General features: G+C 44.5%; 1 protein-coding gene across 1 annotated transcript in view; it reads left to right on the top strand.

The window, feature by feature from the left end:
- lyst (lysosomal trafficking regulator) overlaps positions 1 to 23935 on the top strand; it is a 419684-nt gene that overhangs the window by 290112 nt on the left and 105637 nt on the right. Inside the window, 3 exon segments of the mRNA XM_068020720.1 lie at positions 1915 to 2040; positions 4436 to 5153; positions 17652 to 17832. Of these exon segments, the coding sequence (XP_067876821.1) occupies positions 1915 to 2040; positions 4436 to 5153; positions 17652 to 17832 (1025 nt within the window).

Here is a 23935-nt window from a genome sequence, read left to right as displayed (position 1 = left end):
GGACCCTAGGAAGTACAGAGGATCAGAGGGACCTTGGTGTACTTGTCCATAGATCACTGAAGGCAGCAGCACAGGTAGATAAGGTGGTTAGGAAGGCATATGGGATACTTGCCTTTATTAGCCGAGACATAGATTATAACAGCAGGGAGGTTATGATGGAGTTGTATAAAATGCTAGTTAGGCCACAGCTGGAGTACAGTGTACAGTTCTGGTCACCACACTACAGGAAGGATGTGATTGCAGTGGAAAGGGTGCAGAGGAGATTCACCAGGATGTTGCCTGGGCTGGAGCATTTCAGCTATGAAGAGAGACTGGGTAGGCTAGGGTTGTTTTCCTTAGAGCCGAGAGGGCTAAGAGGGGACCTGATTGAGGTATACAAAATTATGAGGGGCATAGATAGGAAGAAACTTTTTCCCTCAGCGGCGGTGTCAATAACCAGGGGGCATAGATTTAAGCTAAGGGGCAGGAGGTTCAGAGGGAATTTGAGGAAAAATGTTTTCACCCAGAGGGTGGTTGGAATCTGGAACACACTGCCTGAAGGGGTGGTAGAGGTAGGAACCCTCACAACATTTAAGAAGTATTTAGATGAACACTTGAAACGCCATAGCATACAAGAACACGGGCCAAGTGCTGGAAAATGGGGTTAGAATAGATGACTGGCACAGACACGATGAACTGAAGGGCCTGTTTCTGTGCTGTATAACTCTATGACTCCAGGTATGTGTTGCAATGTAATGCACTTATAGTGGACTGACCCTGATGTCTGTTGTAACCCAACCCTTCCTTGAGTCCACATTTTCTCTGCCTACATTTTCTGGATTTATTGCTTTCCCTGTGCAGTTTCTTGGTTCAGTGCTGTCTCTCTGGTAGTTGCCAAGTTAAGGCTTTTTGCCAAAACAAATGGTGCAGTAGGAAGAGCTAACATTGCCAGGTTAGAGGTCACATAGCACATCCAGGCAGACCAACAAAACATGCATCTATTACATCATTTGTTTTGGAGATGCAGTTTATCTGGTTTACCCCATTCATAGAACTCAGTGCCTGCTGCATGGGGAGTAGACACTTCATAGAAAAATGTTAATGAAAGTGATTGTCACATTTAACGTATTTTATTTTACATTGAACATAGGTCGAAACCATGAATGTATTTTGTATGCGAATGTGGATTACGGCTGGGATTTTGTGAGGCCCTCTGAGGCGGATCAGAGGAAGGGCACACGGAGTATTGCAGCTGGTGGGAGGCGGGCGGAGGACCCGTCGCACATTGAACTTCCCAGGGGCAGGATAGGCCCACTGTGGCATTCCTGTCCAGAGGCCAATTGAGGCCCTTAAGTGGCCTATTAACAGCCAATTAAGGGCCTCTTCCTGCCACAGCTGGGATCTCATTTAGCGGCCGGGGTGGAGGGGGGGGGGGGGGGAGGTGGTTTCCCTCCTTCGTGGACAATTTGTGGCCCATGGAGGACCCCCACCAGGAGCAACTTTACCCCCCCTCTCTTCCCCTCCCTCTGGACTGCACGACCAACTCCCCTCGCCAAGGGCTTCTGGACTGGCCCCAGCGACCCTGTCTCACCTACCTCTGTTCCGGGTTCCAGTGCTGCTCCAGGTAGCACTGCTGAGCTGCTGGCCCTTTGATTGGCCGGCAGCTCTTGGAGGTGGGATCCCCCATCCCTTTAAAGGGATGGGGATCCTGCCTCCTCCAACTTTGATTCAAAAAGACCAGAGGATCTCTCAGGGGTGGGGCACGCAAAGGCAGAGGCAGGGTTTCCCCCACCTTTTCAGCCTGGCGGCGGGAGCCCCGTCTCTAGTACAAAATCCAGCCCTACATGTGCAAGTGTTTGAATAGACATTGTGTATGGAAAATTGCTATCATGGGGAATACAATTATTATATAAATAAATTTATTTTGGCTTCCAGATGGCAAGATCTTTCAAGAGAAGGTCAAATCGATCAAGTACATGCGGCATTCTAACAACGATGGAAAACCTAGTGAAAGTCCTGGCTTTCTATCTCCATCTGCCTTCACCGCTGTCCCAACAGAGGGTAGGCAGTTCTCAAAATGACTTACGACTTCGATTACATTACTTGGTTAACTGCTACTAAATTATGTTACTGTATATCTTTAACCTCTTCAGTATCTGTGAACAAATATTTGCATCATAAATAACTTGAAATTCACTAAATTTTGTAAGCACTTTGCTTTCATTAGTCATTGAGTTAATTTGGAAAATCAACATGGAATTTATATTTGGCTGTTCATTTTGGCAACTGATACCAGTTATGTGATCTATTAGGAAACTACTTATTAGTAAATCTCTAATTTGGACAATTTTTCCATTTGGGAAGAAGGTATCCCAGTCAGGAAATCTCAGCATCTTCTGAAAATACAGAATACTTGGTTTAGATTAATATTTTCTGACTCCGATCTTCCACAATCAGCATTTAGCCTGGAAAAAATGTCAGTCATTGTGATTTCCCATCGGGTAACTCCCTGACAGGTCAGATCAACTGAATTGCTTTCTATTGAATGTGGAATCCATGAGGGGGATGAGGGAAAATCAAAATAGTAAGGTGTCATATTAATGTTTCTGTATTTTAATAAAATCTAACCTAGGTACAGGGGGAGGTGGAAGGAATGCTTCATATTGAAAAAGCTTCCCTGTACTTAATCGAACATGCGTGAATTCCCATTACATTAAAATCAATCATAGCATTACCTGATGCAGATCAAGAACAGAAAGATTTAATGTTACCCAATTCCGTAAGTTTCATATTTTGCCTTATGCATGAATAGGCAATGATCCTTTCTCATGTAGAGGGAATTGTGTAGTTCTACTAACATTCCTGGTTAAAACTATAAAGGTTCAAGTATAATCCAGCTATGTATTCATGTCATATTATGACAGGTTACAGCTTTTATTTGTACCACTCTTCTCAATCGCAGATGTATTGCTTTGACACTTCTTCACAGGAATTGAATTGAGAGTCAGTACCATTCCATTGTCACTTACATTCTAGCAGGACATGCATGGCATTTTGAGTAAACTGTTGAGGGCAGTCGAAAGGTGGAAATAGAGGTATTATTGCTTCAACCTATTTACATTCTGGTACTTTTTATTTTTCTGCCAATTCAATCCTTCCCCCATGGCATTGACATTTGTTTGTGGTCTGGTTCCATAGCCATCATCAGCCTCCCAGTACCTCATTCAAGTGACTATTCTTCCTATGTGAGACTAGATGGTGAGTTGCAGCTGGCTTTCCCACATGGAAGGCATGAAAGTTGAGCTCAACCCTGCCCATGTTCAACAGCCATTTGCCAGGAATTAAAACTTGAGCATTTCCATCCCACATTAGCTTAGGGACACTGAAGCCAATGTGGCCTCCTTCTGCTGTTATCCTGGCTGAAATTATCAAACTGAACACAGACCAGGAATTAAATCTATGACCCTATGTTTTGTACAGTTTAGCACTACATTAGGTAGTTCTTTCAGCCACAAGAGCATCGAGGAAATTCAACAACGGCTTTTAAGAATGTCACGCCTTGTTGGGTCAGGTAACTTCTTTTCACTGTACACAACATGTTAAACTGTAGTTGTCAGTATATTTTTCTCCTGTCCTTCAAATTCCAACAAAATTCATATATAAAAGTTCCCATCACAATAATAATGGGCCACCCAAACTGTGTTCTGATTTGGTTAGTAAAGCTAGGCAGAAAGAAGCAGGATCTTCCAAGGCCCTGCATGACTTTCTTCAGCATCAGTTGGAGGTCTGCCAAGTTTTTGGGTTTCTCTCCTGACCTGTCAATACCTGACACCAGTTGCAGTTGGATGACTTAGAGCACCTAATTTTACAATCAGCCAGTAATGGACTCTGCCACCTCCTGCACTGTAGTTTTGGTATCCCAAACAGTTGTCGGGTTTGGTTTCAGTGCCGGTTCAATTTTTCTACAACGTCAAGACTTAACAAAAGGCAGCTTTGGCCAGTGAGACTGCTCACTGATAAAAGCAAGATGTTAAAAGAGTATCCCTTTAGAGACATTCTGCAAAGGATTCCTTTATGGTACGGTCCTTGGGTCTTTCACTTAATGGTATGCTTTCCATGTTAGATATCCCTCACTGTGATGATTTAAGTTTGGGATAATAAGTGTTGCCATAATAGTTTATCACTTGAGAATTGGAATTGTGGAAATGTAAAAGAAAGTGATAACTGGATGGAAGAAGGTTAATTCAATTCCCTTGGAATAAAAGATGTAAAGAATAACATGGGAAAAATAAATTTAGTAAAGAATAATGTTCAGTGGAAAAACATGGGAACACATGCAAACTGATGGTGATAATCTTGGTGAATTTCTATCTTGTCCAATTATATCATAACGCATATGCAAATTAACGTTCAGTAGTATAACAACATCCTGATTTTTTTTTTGTCCATTTCCTAGGAGATAAAAGACAAAGCAGCACATTCAACTATCCAAAGCAGGAGTTCCCTTTATTACCATTATATGAGCAATACTCCCAAAGTCCGCCAGTGACGCCATCTACCTCACCGCAAGTGCGAACCCGAAGACTAACAGCAAGAGTAGAACGGAGTGTTGATGACTTACGAGAGGTTTCTGAGTGCGAGTCTGACACTCTTTGCATTTTACCAGAGAATGCCCCTAAAATGGGCACTACAGCAACACTGAAAAGTGCACAGGATGAGCTGTACCTCAGCAGCTGTGAGTCAGCAAAAACCCTGTGTGAATCTGCAAAGGGAGCTTCCGCCCGAGGTGATGCAGATGGTCACATAGAAGAGTCTTTGGAACCTGTAGTGCAACCAGATACCCCAGTAAATGTGATCGCTCGGCTTGGATCTGAGCATATTCCAGATGAAAGCAACAGCATGTCATCAGCTTTAGAACCAGAACTGAAACAGGAAGGAGCCGGTGATGAAGAAATAAATCGACCTGATAGTCTCCGAGGACTTCAGACATTCCAAAGGAGTCAGAGTAATTTTACCAGCCTGGGATTGGCATTTCCTTCCCAAAATGGATCTTTAGTTATGGCACGTTTGCCAAGTATAGCTGACAAGAATTTGATTCCTGAAGAATGGGAGAGCTTTGGCTTTTCACCTCTCTATGAGCGACCCTATAATCAAACTGAAACTGCTACAGAAAGGTAACAGTTCAGTTATTCATTGTACCATGAGATTGTTTGAAAATAAAATTATAGTACTTAATCTTTTAGCCATTAACAAAGTTTGTTATACCAACACCATCTATTCATAACCAGGACATCTTTGTAAGGGAGAAAAAATTTCCTTTTTTATCCTGTATTTTTTTTTTATTTGTTCAGGGGATGTGAGTGTCGCTGGCAAGGCCAGCACTTTCTTTTTACTCATCCCTAATTGTCCTTCAGAAGGTGGTGGTGAGCTGCCTTCTTGAACCACTGTGAGCCATGTGTCTTACTGGGCCATACAACCCCTGTAAATGAGAGGGTGGCCATATGACATACTCCTGGGCCAATTTTCACACTCTCACATTCATACATACACAATTTGTCAACATAAGTTACTCTGAGATTGAGGTAGAACTCAAGCTCCAGAACCCAGAGACAGAGCAGACTTTTTACAGGAGAAATTTCTAAGATTAAATCACTAATTTTACGGTTAATTTTTAGTGATACATTTTTTAATGTGATGTTATAGATGTTATTTTGGCACGACTGACCTGAATAGGAAGGACAGTGGTGACCAAAAGAAGTATGTCAAAATTGTTAGATTTGATTTGATTTGTTTTGTGACATTTGCTGGTTTCTGATTAGTAGATTAGAAAAAGTAAGTGGTTTGATTGATTGGTTGAGCTTGTATGCATTGCTGATTTGTCATTAGTAATAGTAACAGTTGGATATTTGAGCAAATCTGCATTATTAACTAAACAGGTACTAGTTACTTCAGCTGATCAGAAGAGTGTAACAAATGAATTTTTGTGCTGCATACAAATATGTGTGACATATATTGGATATGAGCAACACGTGGTGTGACTGATAGACACAGGGCCCCATAGAATTCTATAACATTTCAAGTCAAACTTCTACAACAAGACCAGTCAAATCCTGTAGCAAAAGTGTGTTATTTTAGAGACAGATAGAGTTGGCATGTGACAGTCGAGGTGTGGAGATGGTGCAGACTCTGTCTGGATGCCTACCAAGTGCCAGCGTGAGGAACATCTTGAACCGGCTTGAAAATATATTGGAGAGGGAGGGTGAGGATCAAGTCATTGTGGCCCATTTTGGACCAAAAGCTAAATTAAAGGACAGGGCGTACCTGAGCCACATACAAATTGGTAGAGGATTAAGCCGAGTGGGAAGTGAACATGTGGCTGAAATAGTGGAGTGGGAAAGCGAGGTTCCGTTTCATGAGACAATAGCACCAATAGATGGGCAGGAAGGAACTGTACCCTTGGGACTAGGTCCACCTGAACCGAGCTGGGAACCAGGGTCCTAGCGGAAAGGATCAATAGGGCAGTCACAAGGACTTTAAACTATTAAGTGGTGTGGAAGAAGAGCTCAGGTGGAATAAGTAGTATAGATAATAGTTCAAAAACAAACAAAAGGAAAAGCTTAGAGTAACAGTCCGAAATTGTGCTTTAGGCACTAAAGGTAAAGGGAAAACTAAAAGATGTAAAGGGAAAACTAAAAGATGTAAAGGGAAAACTAAAAGATGTAAAGGGAGAACTAAAAGATGTAAAGTAATTAAACCTGGAGACAGAAATAGGAAACATGCGAGTAAAGTGTTAGACCAGAAGGACAGTTTAGGGTGTGTGGCCCAAATAAACTTACTTTCTACAAATGCATGGGGAACAAATTGAATGAAATGCAGGTACAGATTCTACTTGGAAAGTATGACATGGTAGCCATTATGGCGACATGGCTGCAGGACGGTCAGCGCTGGGAACTATATATACCTGGTTATAAGATTTACAAGAAACATAGGGAAAATGGTAGAGGGGAAGGAGTCTTTTTTTCTTTCTTTTGGCCTCCTTGTCTCGAGAGACAATGGGTAAGCACCTGGAGGTGCTCAGTGGTTTATGAAGCAGCACCTGGAGTGGCTATAAAGGCCAACACTAGAGTGACAGACTCTTCCACAGGTGCTGCAGATAAAATTGGTTGTCGGGGCTGTTACACAGTTGGCTCTCCCCTTGCGCTTCTGTCTTTTTTCCTGCCAACTGCTAAGTCTCTTCGACTCGCCACTCTTTAGCCCCGCCTTTATGGCTGTCCACCAGCTCTGGCGATCACTGGCAACTGACCCCCACGACTTGTGATCAATGTCACAGGACTTCATGTCGCGTTTGCAGACGTCTCTAAAGCGGAGGCATGGACGGCCAGTGGGTCTGATACCAGTGATGAGCTCGCTGTACAATGTGTCCTTAGGGATCCTGCCATCTTCCATGCGGCTCGCATGGCCAAGCCATCTCCAGCGCCACTGACTCAGTAGGGTGTATATGCTGGGGATGTTGGCCGCCTCGAGGACTTCTGCGTTGGAGATACGGTCCTGCCATCTGATGCCAAGGATTCTCCGGAGGCAGTGAAGATGGAATGAATTGAGTCGTCGCTCTTGGCTGACATATGTTGTCCAGGCCTCGCTGCCGTAGAACAATGTACTGAGGACACAGATTTGATACACTTGGACTTTTGTGTTCCGTGTCAGTGCACCATTTTCCCACATTCTCTTGGCCAGTCTGGACATAGCAGCGGATGCCTTTCCTGTGCACTTGTTGATATCTGCATCGAGAGACAGTGATAGTTGAGCCTAGGTAGGTGAACTCTTGAACCACTTCCAGAGCGTGGTCGCCGATATTGATGGATGGAGCATTTCTGACATCCTGTCCCATGATGTTCATTTTCTTGAGGCTGATGGTTAGGCCAAATTTGTGGCAGGCAGCCGCAAACCTGTCGATGAGTCTCTGCAGACATTTTCTGTGTGGGATGTTAATGCAGCATCATCAGCAAATAGGAGTTCCCTGATGAGGACTTTCCGTACTTTGGACTTCACTCTTAGACGGGCAAGGTTGAACAACTTGCCATCTGATCTTGTGTGGAGAAAAATTCCTCCTTCTGAAGACTTGAACGTATGTGAGAGCAGCAGGGAGAAGAAGATACCAAACAGTGTAGGTGCCAGAACACAGCCCTGTTTTACACTATTCAGGATAGGAACAGGGTCTGATGAGGTGCCGCTATGCTGATTTGTGCCTTTCATATTGTCATGGAATGAGGTGATGATACTTAGTAGCTTTGGACATCAAAGACTTTGGTGAGATCAATGAAAGCAATGTAGAGGGGCATCTGTTGTTTGCGGCATTTCCCCTGTAGCTGGCGAAGGGAGAAAAGCATGTCAATGGTGGATCTCTCTGCTCGAAAGCCACACTGTGCCTCAGGGTAGACACGCTCAGCTAGCTTCTGGAGTCTGTTTAAAACGACTCGAGCGAAGACTTGCCCCTCTATGCTGAGCAGGGAGATTCCACGGTAGTTGTTGCAGTCAACGCGATCACTCTTGTTCTTATAGAGGGTGATGATATTGGCATCGCGCATGTCCTGTGGTACTGCTCCCTCATCCCAGCAGAGGCAAAGCCGTTCGTGGAGTGCTGAAGGTCTAGCAGGCTTGGCACTCTTGATTATTTCAGGGGTAATGCCGTCCTTCCCAGGGGCTTTTCCACTGGCTAGAGTATCGATGGCATCACTGAGTTCCGATTTTGTTGGCTGATCGTCCAGCTCATCCATGACTGGCAGAGACTGGGCTGCATTGAAGGCGGTCTCAGTGACAACATTTTCCCTGGTGTACAGTTCTAGGTAGTGCTGCACCCAGTGGTCCATTTGTTTGCGTCGGTCAGTGACCGTGTCCCCTGATTTAGACTTGACGGGGGCGATCTTCCTGATGGTTGGCCCAAAAGCGCTCTTTTTTTTTTTTAATTCATGGGATGTGGGCGTCACTGGCTATGCCAGCATTTATTGCCCATCCCTAATTGCCCTTGAGAAGGTGGTGGTGAGCTGCCGCCTTGAACCGCTGCAGGCCATTTGGGGTAGATAGACCCACAGTGCTGTTAGGAAGGACTTTGACCCAGCGACAGTGAAGGAACGGCGATATAGTTCCAAGTCAGGATGGTGTGTGACTTGGAAGGGAACTTGCAGGTGGTGGTGTTCCCATGTATTTGCTGCCCTTGTCCTTCTAGTTGGCAGAGGTTGCGGGTTTGGAAGGAGTCACGAATGGCGCTGAACATTGTGCATTCATCAGCGAACATCCCCACTTCTGACCTTATGATTGAAGGAAGGTCATTGATGAAGCAGCTGAAGATGGTTGGGCCTAGGACACTACCCTGAGGAACTCCTGCAGTGATGTCCTGGAGCTCAGATGATTGACCTCCAACAACCACAACCATCTTCCTTTGCGCTAGGTATGACTCCAGCCAGCGGAGGGTTTTCTCCCTGATTCCCATTGACCTCAGTTTTGCTAGGGCTCCTTGATGCCATACTCGGTCAAATGCTGCCTTGATGTCAAGGGCAGTCACTCTCACCTCACCTCTTGAGTTCAGGCCTTTTGTCCATGTTTGAACCAAGGCTGTGATGAGGTCAGGAGCTGAGTGGCCCTGGCGGAACCCAAACTGAGCGTCACTGAGCAGGTTATTGCTAAGCAAGTGCTACTTGATGTCACTGTTGATGATACCTTCCATCACTTTACTCTTAATGCCATCATACATTCCTCTGATGTTTCCGGTGTCGGAGGCCAGCTGAATACGACTGCATAGGTGTTGCCAGTAGTCATTTGTGCAGCGCTTCTGGCTACTTGGGGCTTTCTTGTAGTTCAACAGTGCAATGTGCTTAGCGGCAATGACAGGTTCCAGCTGTTCAAAGTGGGATTGAAACCAGTCTGCATTCTGCTTCACATGTTTGCTATAGGTGGTCATTGCTGAGTCATAGACGGCGTCTCTGATGTGGGCCCACTTGGTCTCTGCATCTCCTGTAGGAGTGAAGGGCTTTTTCAAGTTACTTATGTAACAGCTGTGGATAAGAAACTCTGCTAGTGTTGATGCGTGGGCAGCCCTTCTGCTTGGAGTGATGCAGCTTCTTTGGTTTGAGTCTAACCTTGCTGCACACCAGGGAGTGGTCGGTGTTGCAGTCCGCGCTGTGGAAGCTGCGTGTGATTTGAACACTGTTTAAAGAGGCTTGCCTTGTGACGTTGAGGTCCTGGTGGTGCCAACGACGTGATCTTGGGTGCCTCCAAGAAACCTCGTGACAGGGTTTAGTGTGAAAAAACAAGTTGGTGGTGCAGAGGTTGTGATAGGTACACAACTTCAGCAGTCTCTGTCCATTCTCATTCATCCTTGCAATGCCATAGCGCCCAAGGCAGGAGGGCCAAGAGTCTTGGTCAGCCCCAACCCTGGCATTTAAGTTCCCCAGCAGGAACAAATGTTCAGTATTGGGAATGCTACTAATGATATTCTGGAGTTCCTTGTAGAACTGGTCTTTAACTTCAGGTGGGGAGCAGAGTGTTGGAGCATAGATGCTGAGTAGGTGTACTGGACGTGAGGCGGTGAGCAGTGGGATGGACAGTATGCTTTCCGAGTCATTTGAAGGTGGCTCTATTATGTTGAGCAAAGAGTTTCTGATGGGAAAGCCCATTCCATGCTCTCTTGGTTCTTCAGGATCCAACCCTGTCAGAAAAAGGTGTACTCTTGCTCTCTTAGAGATCCGCTCGCAGGGAGGCGTGTCTCCTAAAGTGCTGCAATGTCCACATTGAGTCTGCTGAGCTCGTTGTTAATGATGGCGGTCTTCCGACAGGCTAGGACACACAGTTCTGACGTTCCAGCTTGTAAAACGAAGGGCTGGTACCTTCTTTACTTTTTTGTTGTGCTGTTTGGTGCGGTGTTACAGTCCACTTGTCGGGCAATGACCCTGAGCTCCAAGCACCCATTGAAGCAGGTGGACTGTGGCGGGACAGAACCTTACTGACCGGGGGCTGCCTGGTTTGAGCGAGCGGTAGCTGTCCAGTGAGATGCGATGACCTCTCCCACCGATAAAGGCAACCCGTGGCGCCCAATCGCTACGCCAATTGAGCTGGACTTATAGCCCGTAACTGCTGCCTTCCGTGTTGTTTTGGTCGCTGTGAGGCAACTATGGAGTGACCTCTCCGTGGCGCATGCCTGGGCGGATGTATGGAGGTTGTGAGTTGCCCAAGCGTCAAAAAACCCCCCCTCTCAGCCTTCCTGGTGGGGTCCAAAGGAGTGCAGAGCACGACGTTTGGCTCCAGTATGGCTGCAGGAACTGCCGGAAACATGCCAAAGATGACACATGACCACCTTCGGGGTTCCGCTCTGGATTTTCTGTTAAGGTTTACTCTCTTAGCCTTGGTCTCTCCCGAGACGCCCACAAGGCAGTGGGGTGTTCAGGCCCCTGCTCAGGGATAGGAGCTAACAAGTAAGCTGTGTGATTTCATGGAGCGGGGGGGGAGAGGGTGGGTGGAAGGGGGTGTGAGCGGGAACTGGGGTGCAGGGGAAGGGGGTGTGAGCTGGGGAGGAGGGGGTGGGGGAAGGGGGAGGGTGTGGTGGCGGGAAGTGGGTGCGGGAGGTGTGCTGGGAATGGGGTGTGGGGATGAGCTGGGAAGGGGTTACGGGGGTGAGCTGGGAAGGGGGTGTGGGGGGTGAGCTGAGAAGTCGGTGCGAGGGGGGAGGGGGTGGGGGGAAGTTGGTGTAGGGGGGAAGGGGGGAGGCGTCCGGCGGGCCAGCCCACAGCCTGCACAGCCACCTCGATATCAGCGTCCTCCAGGCTGACGCTGCACTCATGGTTGCCATCCAGCTGATGGTGGAGCTTCTTCCCCGGCTCCCAGCAGTGACAGCGGAAGGGCGACCGAGGCCAGATTGTGGCCCTGAGCCTCGACGACCGCCTCATGGGCACTCGGGCTGCCTTTCACGTCCCTGGCCAGCGCCTTCCAGGTGGACGCGTTGTTCAGATAGTGGCCGCACCAGGACAAGTAGAACTCCACAACCCAGGTGGACGACGCCTTCCTCAGGGGAAGGAGTAGCATTAATGATTAAAGATGAAATCACTTCAATGATGAGAGAGGAAAGCATCGTGGTAATGTTACTGGACTAGTAATCCAGAATCCCAGACTAGTGCTCTGGAGACATGAGTTCAAATCCCATCACAGCACCTGGGGGCATCTAAATTCAATTAATAAATCTGGAATAGAATGCGAGTCTCATTAATAATGATCATGAAACTAACGGATTGTTATAAAAACCCATTTGATTCACTAAGTTCCTTCAGGGAAGTAAATTTTCTGTGTTGCCTGGTCTGGCCTACACATGACTCCAGATCCACGGCAATCTACTTGACTCTTACCCGCCCTCTGAAATAGCATTGCATGCCACTCATTTGTATCAAACCTGGACTGCAGCGGTTCAAGAACGTGGTTCACCACCCTCTTAAGGGCAGTTGGGGATGGGCAATAAATGCTGGCCTTACCAGGGACGCTGACATCCTAAGAATGAAGCCAAAAGTAGGCAGTGGAAACTTTATGGGTAGAATTAAGAAATAGAAAAGGATTTAAAACTGTTGTGCGAGTTGTGTATAGGCCACCGGTAGCAGTTGTGAAGTGGTAACTTCTATAAATGGTGAGATTAGACAAGCATTTAGCACAAGTAGAGTGCTCCAACGGGGGATTTTAATTTTCATATAGATTGGGATAAGCAGACTACCACATGTCCGAAAGGTAGTGAATTTCTTGAGTGTGTCCATGATAGCTCCCTGTCACAGGGTCTGACCTAGAACCAACAGATAGACAGGCCATATTAGATTTAATAAATTGTGTCCAATTCTGGGCACTACTTTAGGAATGATGTGAGGCATTAGAGAGGGTGTAGAAAAGATTTACAAGGATGGGTTCAGGGATGAGGGACTTCAGTTGTGTGGATAGATTGAGGAAGTTGGGGCTGTTGTCCTTAGAGAAGACAAGATTGAGAGGAGATTTGATAGAGGTATACAAAATCATGAGGGCTCTGGACAGAGTAGATAGGGAGAAACGTTCCCATTGGTGGAAGGATCGAGCACCAGAGGACACTGATTTAAGGTGATTGACAGAAGAACCAAAGGTGACATGAGGAAAAACTTGTTTACGCAGCATGTGGTTAGGATATGGAATGCACAGCCTGAGAGTTTGGTGGAGGCAGATTTAAACATGGCTTTCAGAGGGAATTGGATAATTATCTGAAGAGAAAATATTTGCAGGGCTACAGGGAAAGGACGAGTGAGACTAGCTGTGTTGCTCTTGGAGAGAACCGGCAAGGACACGACTGATCGAATGTCCTCCTTCTGTGTTGTAACCCTTCTATGATTCTATGAGTTTTGAGCCAGATTTAGTTAAAAGTCTGCCGGTGCATGAGCCTTTTACTGAAAAAAACTTTTACAATTACATTATGCAAAATATGGTGGTCAGATGCAATGTGGTCCCTTGAAAACTAACAACAGTGATGTTGTCAACGAAAATAAGGAAATGGTGAATAATTGCTTTGCATCTGCATTTACAGTAGGGGAAGATGTCAGCATGCCAGACATCGAAGGAAACTATTATTGAATCAGGGATAGGGACTCAAAATTAACGCAAGCAAAATAATAGTAATAGAGAAATTAATCGTACTAAAGAGCAATAGATTCCCAGGACCAGATGGTTTCCATCCCAGGGTTTTAAAGGAAGTGGGTGAGAATATTGCAGATGGCCTACTCCTAATTCATATGTTAGTATGTCTTAACTATAATCTTCCAAAGTTCTCTTGATTTGGGAACCGTTCCTTTAGATTGCAAAATTGTGCATGTCACTGTGCCAATTAAGAAAGGTGACAGAGGGAAACCAGGGATTTATAGACCAGTTAGCCAAACATCTGTTGTTGGGAAATTACTAAGAGTCTATAATTATGGATAGGTTGACTGAACACCTCGAAAATCTTCAGCTGATCAGAGAGAACCAGCATGACTTTATAAAGGGTTGGATATGCCTGAAGAATCTGATTGAATTTTTTGAAGAGGTAATTAAAGTAGTGCACTGGGAATGCCTATGCATGTTATTTATATGAACTTCCAGAAGGCATATGATAAAGTCTCTCATAGGAGACTGTTGACTAAAGTTGAAGCTCATGGATTTGAAGGTAAATTATTGACCTGGTAAGGAAATTGGCTGAGTGGAAGGAGACAACGTCGGGATAATGGGCAGATACTCTTATTGGCAGGATATGGTCATAGTCATAGAGTCACAGATAGATACAGCACTGAAACAGGCCCTTCGGCCCACCAAGTCTGTGCCGACCAACAACCACCCATTTATTCTAATCCTACATTAATCCCATATTCCCTACCACATCCCCACCATTCTCCTACCACCTACCTACACTAGGGGCAATTTACAATGGCCAATTTACCTATCAACCTGCATGTCTTTGGCTGTGGGAGGAAACCGGAGCACCCAGCAGAAACCCACGCGGTCACAGGGAGAACTTGCAAACTCCGCACAGGGAGTACCCAGAACTGAACCCGGATCGCTGGAGCTGTGAGGCTGCGGTGCTAACCACTGTGCCGCCCCAACTCGTGACGACCCGCAAAGATCTATGTGGGGCCCTCAACTATTCACTGTATTCATTACTGACTTAGGTGATGGGTTAGAAAGCCACATATCCACAATTGCCAATAATACAAAGATAAGCGGTATTGGAAGCAGTGTAGTTGGAAGCATAAAATTGCAAAGTGCTATTGGTAGATTAAGTGAATGGACAGAACTGTGACAAATGGATTTCAGTGCAGGCAAATGTGAGGACATCCACTTTGGACTTAGGGTAGAACAGGGTATCTTCTAAATGGTGAAAAGCTACAAACAGTGGAGGTCCAATGAGACTTGGGGGGGGGGGAGGGGAGTCCAAGTACATAGATCATTAAAATGTCATGATCAGGTACAGAAAATAAGCAAAATTATTCATATAATTTAAATTAATTTATTATAAATTAAAATGATCAATCATCTGACACAAATTTTCAATCCTCTCTGGCCACAGGAGAGGTACCAGATGACTGGAAGACAGTGAATGTGGTACCATTATTCAAGAAGGGTAGCAGGTAATTGCAGGCCAGTGAGTCTAACATCAGTGGTAAGGAAACTATTGGAAAAAATTCTGAGGGACAAGATTATTCTCCATTTGGAGAGGCAGGAATTAATCAGGGATAGTCAGCATGGCTTTGTCAGGGGAGATAATGTCTAACAAACTTGATTGAATTTTTCGAGGAGGTAATTAGATGTGTAGAGGCAGTTGATGTAGTCTATATGGACTTCAGTAAGGCTTTTGATAAGGTCCCACATGAGAGATTGGTTAAGAAGGTAAGAGCCCAAGGGATCCAGGGCAATTTGGCAAATTGGATCTAAAATTAGCTTAGTGGCAGGAGGCAGAGGGTGATGGTCGAAGGTTGTTTTTGCGAGTGGAAGCCTGTGACCAATGGTGTACTGCAGGGATCGGTGCTGGGACCCTTGCTGTTTGTAGTGTACATTAATGATTTGGACGTAAATATAGGAGGTATGATCAGTAAGTTTGTGGATGACCTGAAAATTGGTGTTGTCGTAAATAGTGAGGAGGAAAGCCTTCGATTACAGAGCTGGTAAGATGGGCAGAGCAGTGGCAAATGGAGTTTAATCCTGAGAAGTGTGAGGTGATGCATTTTGGGAGGACTAACAAGGCAAGGGAATATGCAATGGATGGTCGGGCCCTAGGAAGTACAGAGGGTCAGAGGGACCTTGGTGTATTTGCCCATAGATCACTGAAGGCAGCAGCACAGGTAGATAAGGTGGTTAGGAAGGCATGTGGGATACTTGCCTTTATTAGCTGAGGCATAGAATATAGGAGCAGGGAGGTTATGATGGAGCTGTCTAATATGCTAGTTAGGCCACAGCTGGAGTACTGTGTACAGTTCTGGGCACCACACTATAGGAAGGATGTGATTGCACTGGAGAGGGTGCAGAGGAGATTCCTCAGGATGTTGCCTAGGCTGGAGCATTTCAGCTATGAAAAGAGACTGGATAGTCTAGGGTTGTTTTCCTTAAAGCAGAGAAGGCTGAGGGGGGGACCTGATTGAGGTATACAAAATTATGAGGGGCATTGATAGAATAGACAGGAAGAAACATGCTCCATTAGCAGAGGGATCAATAACCAGGGGGCAAAGATTTAAGGTAAGGGGCAGGAGGTTTAGAGGGGATTTGAGGAAAAATGTTTTCACCCAGAGGGTGGTTGGAATTTGGAACATACTGCCTGAAGGGGTGGTAGAGGCAGGAACCCTCACAACATTTAAGAAGTATTTAGATGAGCACTTGAAATGCCATAGCATACAAGGCTACGGGCCAAGTGCTTGAAAATGGGATTAGAATGGATAGGTGCTTGATGGCCGGCACAGACACGATGGGCCGAAGGGCCTGTTTTTGTGCTGTATAACTCTGACTTTATGACTCTTAAAAAGATTAGCGGAATGCTGGCCTTTATAGATAGAGGAATAGAGTACAAGGAGATACAAGTCATGCTTCAGCTATACTAACACGTGGCTAGACCACACCGGGACTACTGTAAACAATTCTAGGCACCACACCTTCGGAAGGATATAATGGCCTTGGAGGGGGTGGAGCGTAGAATGATATCTGGACTCCAAGGGTTAAATTACAAGAAGAGATTACACAAACTAGGATTGTATTCCCTGGAATTTAGAAGATTAAGGAGTGATTTGATCCAGGTTTTCAAGATATTAAGAGGAACTGATAGGGTAAGTTTGGAGAAGCTATTCCCACTGGAAGGGGATTGAAAACTAAAGGGCATGGTCTAAAAATTAGAGCCAGACCTTTTAGGAAACACTCCTACACACAAAGGGTGGTAGAAGTTTGGAACTATCTTCCACAAATGACAATTGATACAAATCAATTGTAAATTTTAAAACTGAGATTAATTGGTTTTTGTTAACCAAAGGTATTAAAGGGTATGGGGAAAAGGAAGGTATATGCAGTTAGGTCACAGATCTGATTGAATGGAAGAACAGGCTTGAGGTGCTAAATGGCCTACTCCTGTTTCTATGTTTCCAATACCTTCATTATAAGAAAGTAGTGAGAGCCTTTTGCTTTGATTTGCAGCTGCTGAAAATTGTACAAGTTAATTCCTTTAGCTTAATTCCCCATTTTGCTCTTTCGCCCTGGGTGCTGTATTGCAATTATGAGTATTACACAAAATGGATGGAGTTTGCCATTATGTCCTCCAGCATTAGATCTAAATGAGAGCAAGCTTTTCTGCTTTAAAAATAAAATAAAATAATTTTTGGCCCTGCTATCCTGTAATTATCCTATTGACAACGGACCATGGACTAAGGTGAGCTGTCGACCACATCTGCACCATCACCAAGGCCGCCTACTTCCATCTCCTTAGCATGGCCCAACTCCGCCTCTGCCTTAGCTCATTTGCTGCTGACGGCCTTATGCCTTTGTTACCTCTAGACTTTAAAACACCTGGTAATGTGTAGATAAAAGGCTGACACATTAGTTTTGTATATTAAATAGAAGCAGGACTTTTCCTTTAGGTTATTTCTGACATAATTAACATGAATGTTTTGTGTATCTAGATCTGCGACAGAGGACTGTCTGATTCTGATCTGCTGTGGGCTGTATAACCTTTTGCGAGGAATCCTGCTCATCTTGCCAGATGTAATGCTAGCTGATGTGATGGACAAGTTGATCCAACCGGAAGCATTAATAGTCCTGGTCAATCATCCAACTTCAGTAATACAGCAAGGAGTTATTAAAGTAAGAGAATTAGCTGACTGATTCTTTCAGAGATTTGCTCATGGCAACCTGAAATTTTACACAATAATACAAGACAAATGGATAACCAGTTTGCCAAAAACCAGCTGTCCTGTTCCATATTATCAGTATTGCACCGGACGCACTCTGATCTAAATTTAATCTCAGTTGTTGGTGTTGCCTCTTTGCACTGCATTCCATTGTTTTACATTTTAAAAATGAGTCTGAATGTTAAAATATACTTTCACATTGAACATTGTTAATTATAGTACAGTGCTGTCTCTGTCAGAGAGGGCAACTTCTCATAAAGATATTGGTTTATAGATTTACCTAAGAATATAAGAAATAGGAGCAGGAGTAGGCCATTCAGCCCCTCAAGCCTGCCCCACCATTCAATAAGATCATGGCTGATCTGTCCCAGGCCTTAACTCCTCTTTCGGGCCTGCTCCGCATAACCCTCAACTCCTCGAGATTTCAAAAATCTATCTACCTCAAAAATCTATCTTAAATACATTTAGTGACCTAGCCTCCACAACTCTCTGAGATAGAGAATTCCAGAGATTCACCGCCCTCTGAGAGAAGAAATTCCTTTGCATCTCCGTTTTAAACGTTTGACCCCTTATTCTGTAACTATGTCCCCTAGTTTGAGATTCCCCCAGCAGTGGAAACATATTCTCAACATCTACCCTGTCAAGCCCCCTTAGAATCTTATATGTTTCAATAAGATCACATCTCATTTTTCTAAACTCCAATGAATAAAGGCCTAACCTGTTTAGCCATTCTCGATCAGACAACCCCTTCATCCCAAGAATCAGCCTAGTGAATCTTTTCTGAACTGCCTCCAATGTTAGTATATCCTTCCTTAAATACGGGGACCAAAACTGTACGCAGTACTCCAGGTGTGGCCTCACCAACACCCTGTACAGTTGTAACAAGACTTCCCTATTTTTAAACTCTTAACCCCCTAGCAACAAAGGCCAAAATTCCATTTGCCTTCCTAATTACTTGCTGTACCTGCATGCTAACATTTTGTGTTTCATGTACAAGAACACCCAGATCCTTCTGTACTATAGTATTTTGCAGTCTTTCTCCATCTAAATAATCTGCCTTTTTATTCTTCCTACCAAAGTGGATGACCTCACATTTTCCCACAGTATACTCCATCTGCCAAGTTTTTGCCCACTCACTTAACCTATCTATATCCCTTTGCAGATTCTTTGTGTCCTCATCACAACATGCCTTCCCAACTATTTCTGTATCGTCAGCAAATTTGGATACACTACAGTCTGTCCCTTCCTCCAAGTCATTAATATCGATAGTAAATAGTTGAGGCCCTAGGACCGATCCTTGTGGCATCCCCACTAGTTACAGCTTTCCAACCTGAAAAAGACCCATTGATCCCGACTCTCTGCCTTCTGTGTGTTAGTCAATCCTCAATCCATGCCAACACATTGCCCCAATACCCTGAGCTCTTATTTTATGCAATAACCTTTTATGTGGCACCTTATCGAACGCCTCCTGAAAATTCAAATACACTACATCTACTGGTTCATCTTTATCCACCCTGCTTGTTATATCCTCAAAGAACGCTAACAAATTTGTCAAACATGATTTCCCTTTCATAAAACCATGTTGACTCTGTTAGATTGCATTATGTTTGTCTATTTCTGTCTTAATAATGGACTGTAGCATTTTCCCAATGACAGATGCTAAGCTAACTGGTCTATAGTTTCCTGCTTTCTGTCTCCCTCCTTTCTTGAATAGGGGTGTCACATTAACAGTTTTCCAATCTGCTGACACCCTACCGGAATCCAGTGAGTTTTGGTATATTATGACCAATGCCTCCACTATCTCTGCAGCCACTTCTTTTAAAACCCTTGGATGTAGGCCATCAGGTCCCGGTGACTAGTCTGCCTTTAGTCCCATCAGTTTGTCCAGCACCTTTTCCCTCATGATAGAGATTGTTACAAGTTCCTCCCTCCCATTTACACCGTGCTCATCTATTGTTGGGATGTCCTCCACCATGAAGACTGATGCAAAATATTGGTTTAAATTATCTGCCTTTTGCCTGTTCCCTGTTATTAATTCCCCAGTCTCATCCTCTGAGGGTCCCACACTTACTTTAGCTACTCTCTTCCTTTTTAAATACCCCTAGAAGCTATTACTGTTTATTTTTATATTTCTTGCTAATTTACTCTCATAATTAATTTTCTCCCCTTTATTAGTTTTTTAGTCATCCACTGCTGGTTTCTAAAAAAAATTCCCAATCTTCTGACCTACCACTAGCTTTTGCCGCTTTGTACGCCTTTGTTTTTGATTTGATATTCTCCTTAACATCCTTTGTTATCCACGGATGGTTGGTTGTTCTCATCGAGTACTTCCTTCTGACCAGAATAAATGTTTGCTGAGTGTTATGAAATATCTGTTTAAAAGTCTGCCACTGTCCCTCTACTGACTTTGCCTGTAGTCTATTTTCCCAGCCCGCTTTAGACAACTCTTTCTTCATACCTCTGTAATTGCCCTTGTTTAAGTTGAAGACACTGGTTTGAGACCCAAGTTGCTCACCCTCAAACTGAATTTGAAATTCTACCATGTTATGATCACTTCCCCCTAGAGGATCCTGAACTACGAGAACTCTTATTAATCCCACCTCATTACACATTACCAAATCTAAAATAGCCTGTTCCTGGGTAGGTTCTGCAACGTATCCAAGAAACAATCCTTGATGCACTCTACAAATTCGTCTTCCACGCTACCCTTGCCAATTTGATTTGTCCAGTCTATATGCAGATTAAAATCACCCATGATAATTGCAGTGCCCTCCTTGTACGACTCCATTATTTCCAGATTAATATTTTGTCCTACAGAGAGGCAACTTCTCGAGGGCCGATAGACCACTCCCACCCGTGATTTCTTTCCCTTGCTATTCCTTATTTCCACCCAAACTGATTCTACGTCACGATCTATTACACGTATGTCATTACTCATGACTGCACTGATCCCTTCCTTTTAATAACAAAACTACCCCACCTTGATTTCCTTTCTGCCTATTCTTCCGGAACGTCGAATATCCTTGAACATTGAGTTTCCAGTCCTGGTCATCCTTCAACCATGTCTCTGTGATAGCTATCAAATCATATTAATTTGTTTCTATCTGTGCTGTCAGCTCATCTATCTTGTTACTAATGCTATAAGTGCATTCAGATAAAGAGCCTTAAGCTTTGACTTTTTACCATTTTTACCTACTCTGGTTCTAATTTCTGCTGTACTGTTATGCTTGTATTCTGTGTCCCTTCTTGTCACACTCTGATTAATGTATGCCCCTTCACTACCCTGCACCTCTACTCTCTCGTAACTTTTTGACTTTTTAAACTTCCCTTCACTTGAACCCTCCCTCTACTATTTAGTTTAAAGCCTTATCTACAGTCCTAGTTATATGATTCGCAAGGATCTGGTTCCAGCATAGTTCAGGTGAAGCCCATCCCAGCGGAACAGCTCTCTCCCCAGTACTGGTGCCAGTGTCCCATGAATCGGAACCCATTTCTCCCACACCAATCTTTGAGCCACGCATTTACCTCTCTAACCTTATTTACCCTATGCCAATTTGCACCTAGCTCAGGTAGTGAACCGGAGATTATTACCTTTGTGGTTCTGCTTTTTAATTTAGCCCCGAGCTGCTCATAGTCCCTCAGCAGAACTTCTTTCCTAGACCTACCTATGTCGTTGGTACCTACGTGGACCACGACAACTGGATCCATTCTCTCCCACTCCAAGTTCCTCTCTAGCCCAGAAGAGATGTCCTTAACCTTGGCACCAGGTAGGCTACACCGCCTTCGGGACTCTCTATCTTTGCTGCAGAGAACAGTATCTATTCCCCTAACTATGCTATCCTCTACTACAACTACATTTCTCTTTTCTCCCCTCACTTGATGATTTATGTGTAATTAACTTGTTAAATGATATCATGAGTTCTGCATGGAAAAGGACTGGCCTTTCAGGATTCTCCTGGAGTCTCCAGAGTTGAAGATTAATCTTCTGGAGAATGTTGCATGCAGAACACGGAAGATTAAATCATTGAGGCATTAAAATATGTTTCTTTTTCATTGAACACTTTACTAGTTGTAAAAATATTGGAGATGGGAGGAGAAAGTGCTGTTTAATTGTGAGGCTAGTGGTCTTTTAAAGACTTTGCTCCAAGTCCAATTAAAGCATCTAGAAATATAGCAATGGGAGGAGACCATTTAGCTCCTCAAGCCTGTTCCACCATTTACTTAGTTCATGGCTGTTCTGTATCTCCATTTATCTGCCCTGGTTCTGAAACCCTTAATACTCTTGACTAACAAAAAATTATCAATCTCAGTTTTGAAATTTTCAGTTGATCCCCAACTTCAGCAACTCTTTGGGAGAGAGAGTTCTAGATTTCCACTACTTTTTGCGTAAAGAAGTACTTCCTGACATCACCCCTGAATGGCCTAGCTCTAATTTTAACATTATAGAACATAGAACAGTACAGCACAGTACAGGCCCTTCGGCCCACGATGTTGTGCCGACCCTTTAACCTACTCTAAGATCAAACTACCTACATACCCTTCATTCTACTGTCATCCATGTACCTATCCAAGAGTCGCTTAAATGTCCCTAATGTATCTGCTTCTACTATCACCGCTGGCAGTGCATTCCATGCACCCACCACTCTCTGTGTAAAGAACCTACCTCTGACATCTCCCCTAAAGCTTCCTCCAATCACCTTAAAATTATGCCCCCTGGTGATAGCCCTTTCCGCCCTGGGAAAAAGTCTCTGGCTATCCACTCTATCTATGCCTCTCATCATCTTGTACCCCTCTATCAAGTCACCTCTCATCCTTCTTCGTTCCAATGAGAAAAGCCCTAGCACCCTCAACCTTTCTTCGTAAGAAATGCCCTCCAGTCCAGGCAGCATCCTGGTAAATCTCCTCTGCATCCTCTCTAAAGCTTCCACATCCTTCCTATAATGAGGCGACCAGAACTGAACACAATATTCCAAATGTGGTCTAACCAGGGCTTTATAGAGCTGCGGCATAACCTCGCGGCTCTTAAACTCAATCCCCCTGTTAATGAAAGCCAACACCCCATACGCCTTCTTAACAACCCTATCAACTTGGGTGGCAACTTTGAGCGATCTATGGACGTGGACCCCAAGATCCCTCTGTTCCTCCACACTACCAAGAATCCTGTCTTTAAGCCTGTATTCTGCATTCAAATTCGACCTTCCAAAATGAATCACTTCACACTTTTCCAGGTTGAGCTCCATCTGCCACTTCTCAGCCCAGCTCTGCATCCCGTCAATGTCCCGTTGCAACCTACAACAGCCCTCCACACTATCCACAACTCCAGCAACCTTTGTGTCATCGGCAAACTTACTAACCCAGCCTTCCACTTCCTCATCCAAGTCATTTATAAAAATCACAAAGAGCAGGGGTCCCAGAACAGATCCCTGCAGAACACCACTGGTCACTGAGCTCCAGGCTGAATACTTTCCATCTACTACCACCCTCTGTCTTCTATGGGCCAGCCAATTCTGTATCCAGACAGCCAAATTTCCCTGTATCCCATGCCTCCTTACTTTCTGAATGAGCCTACCATGGGGAACCTTATCAAACACCTTGCTAAAATCCATATACACCACATCCACTGCTCTTCCTTCATCAATGTGTTTTGTCACATCCTCAAAGAATTCAGTAAGGCTTGTGAGGCATGACCTCACAAAGCCATGCTGACTGTCTCTAATCAAACTATGCTTTTCCAAATAATCATAAATCCTGTCTCTCAGAATCCTCTCCAATAATTTGCCCACCACTGACGTAAGACTGACTGGTCTGTAATTCCCAGGGTTATCCCTATTCCCTTTCTTGAACAAGGGAATAACATTTGCCACCCTCCAATCATTTGGTGGTACTACAGTGGACAGTGAGAGGACGCAAAGATCATCGCCAAAGGCGCGGCAATCTCTTCCCTCGCTTCCCGTAATAACCTTGGGTATATCCCGTCTGGCCCCGGGGACTTATCTATCCTCATGTCTTTCAAAATTTCCAGCACATTATGGCCCCTTGTTCTGGATTCCCACCAC

Source organism: Heterodontus francisci, chromosome 3 (genome assembly GCF_036365525.1).
Source record: "Heterodontus francisci isolate sHetFra1 chromosome 3, sHetFra1.hap1, whole genome shotgun sequence".
Classification (NCBI taxonomy): Eukaryota; Metazoa; Chordata; class Chondrichthyes; order Heterodontiformes; family Heterodontidae; genus Heterodontus; species Heterodontus francisci.
The sequence above is the reverse complement of the archived record's forward strand: the minus strand, read 5'-3'. Positions and strand labels throughout refer to the sequence as shown.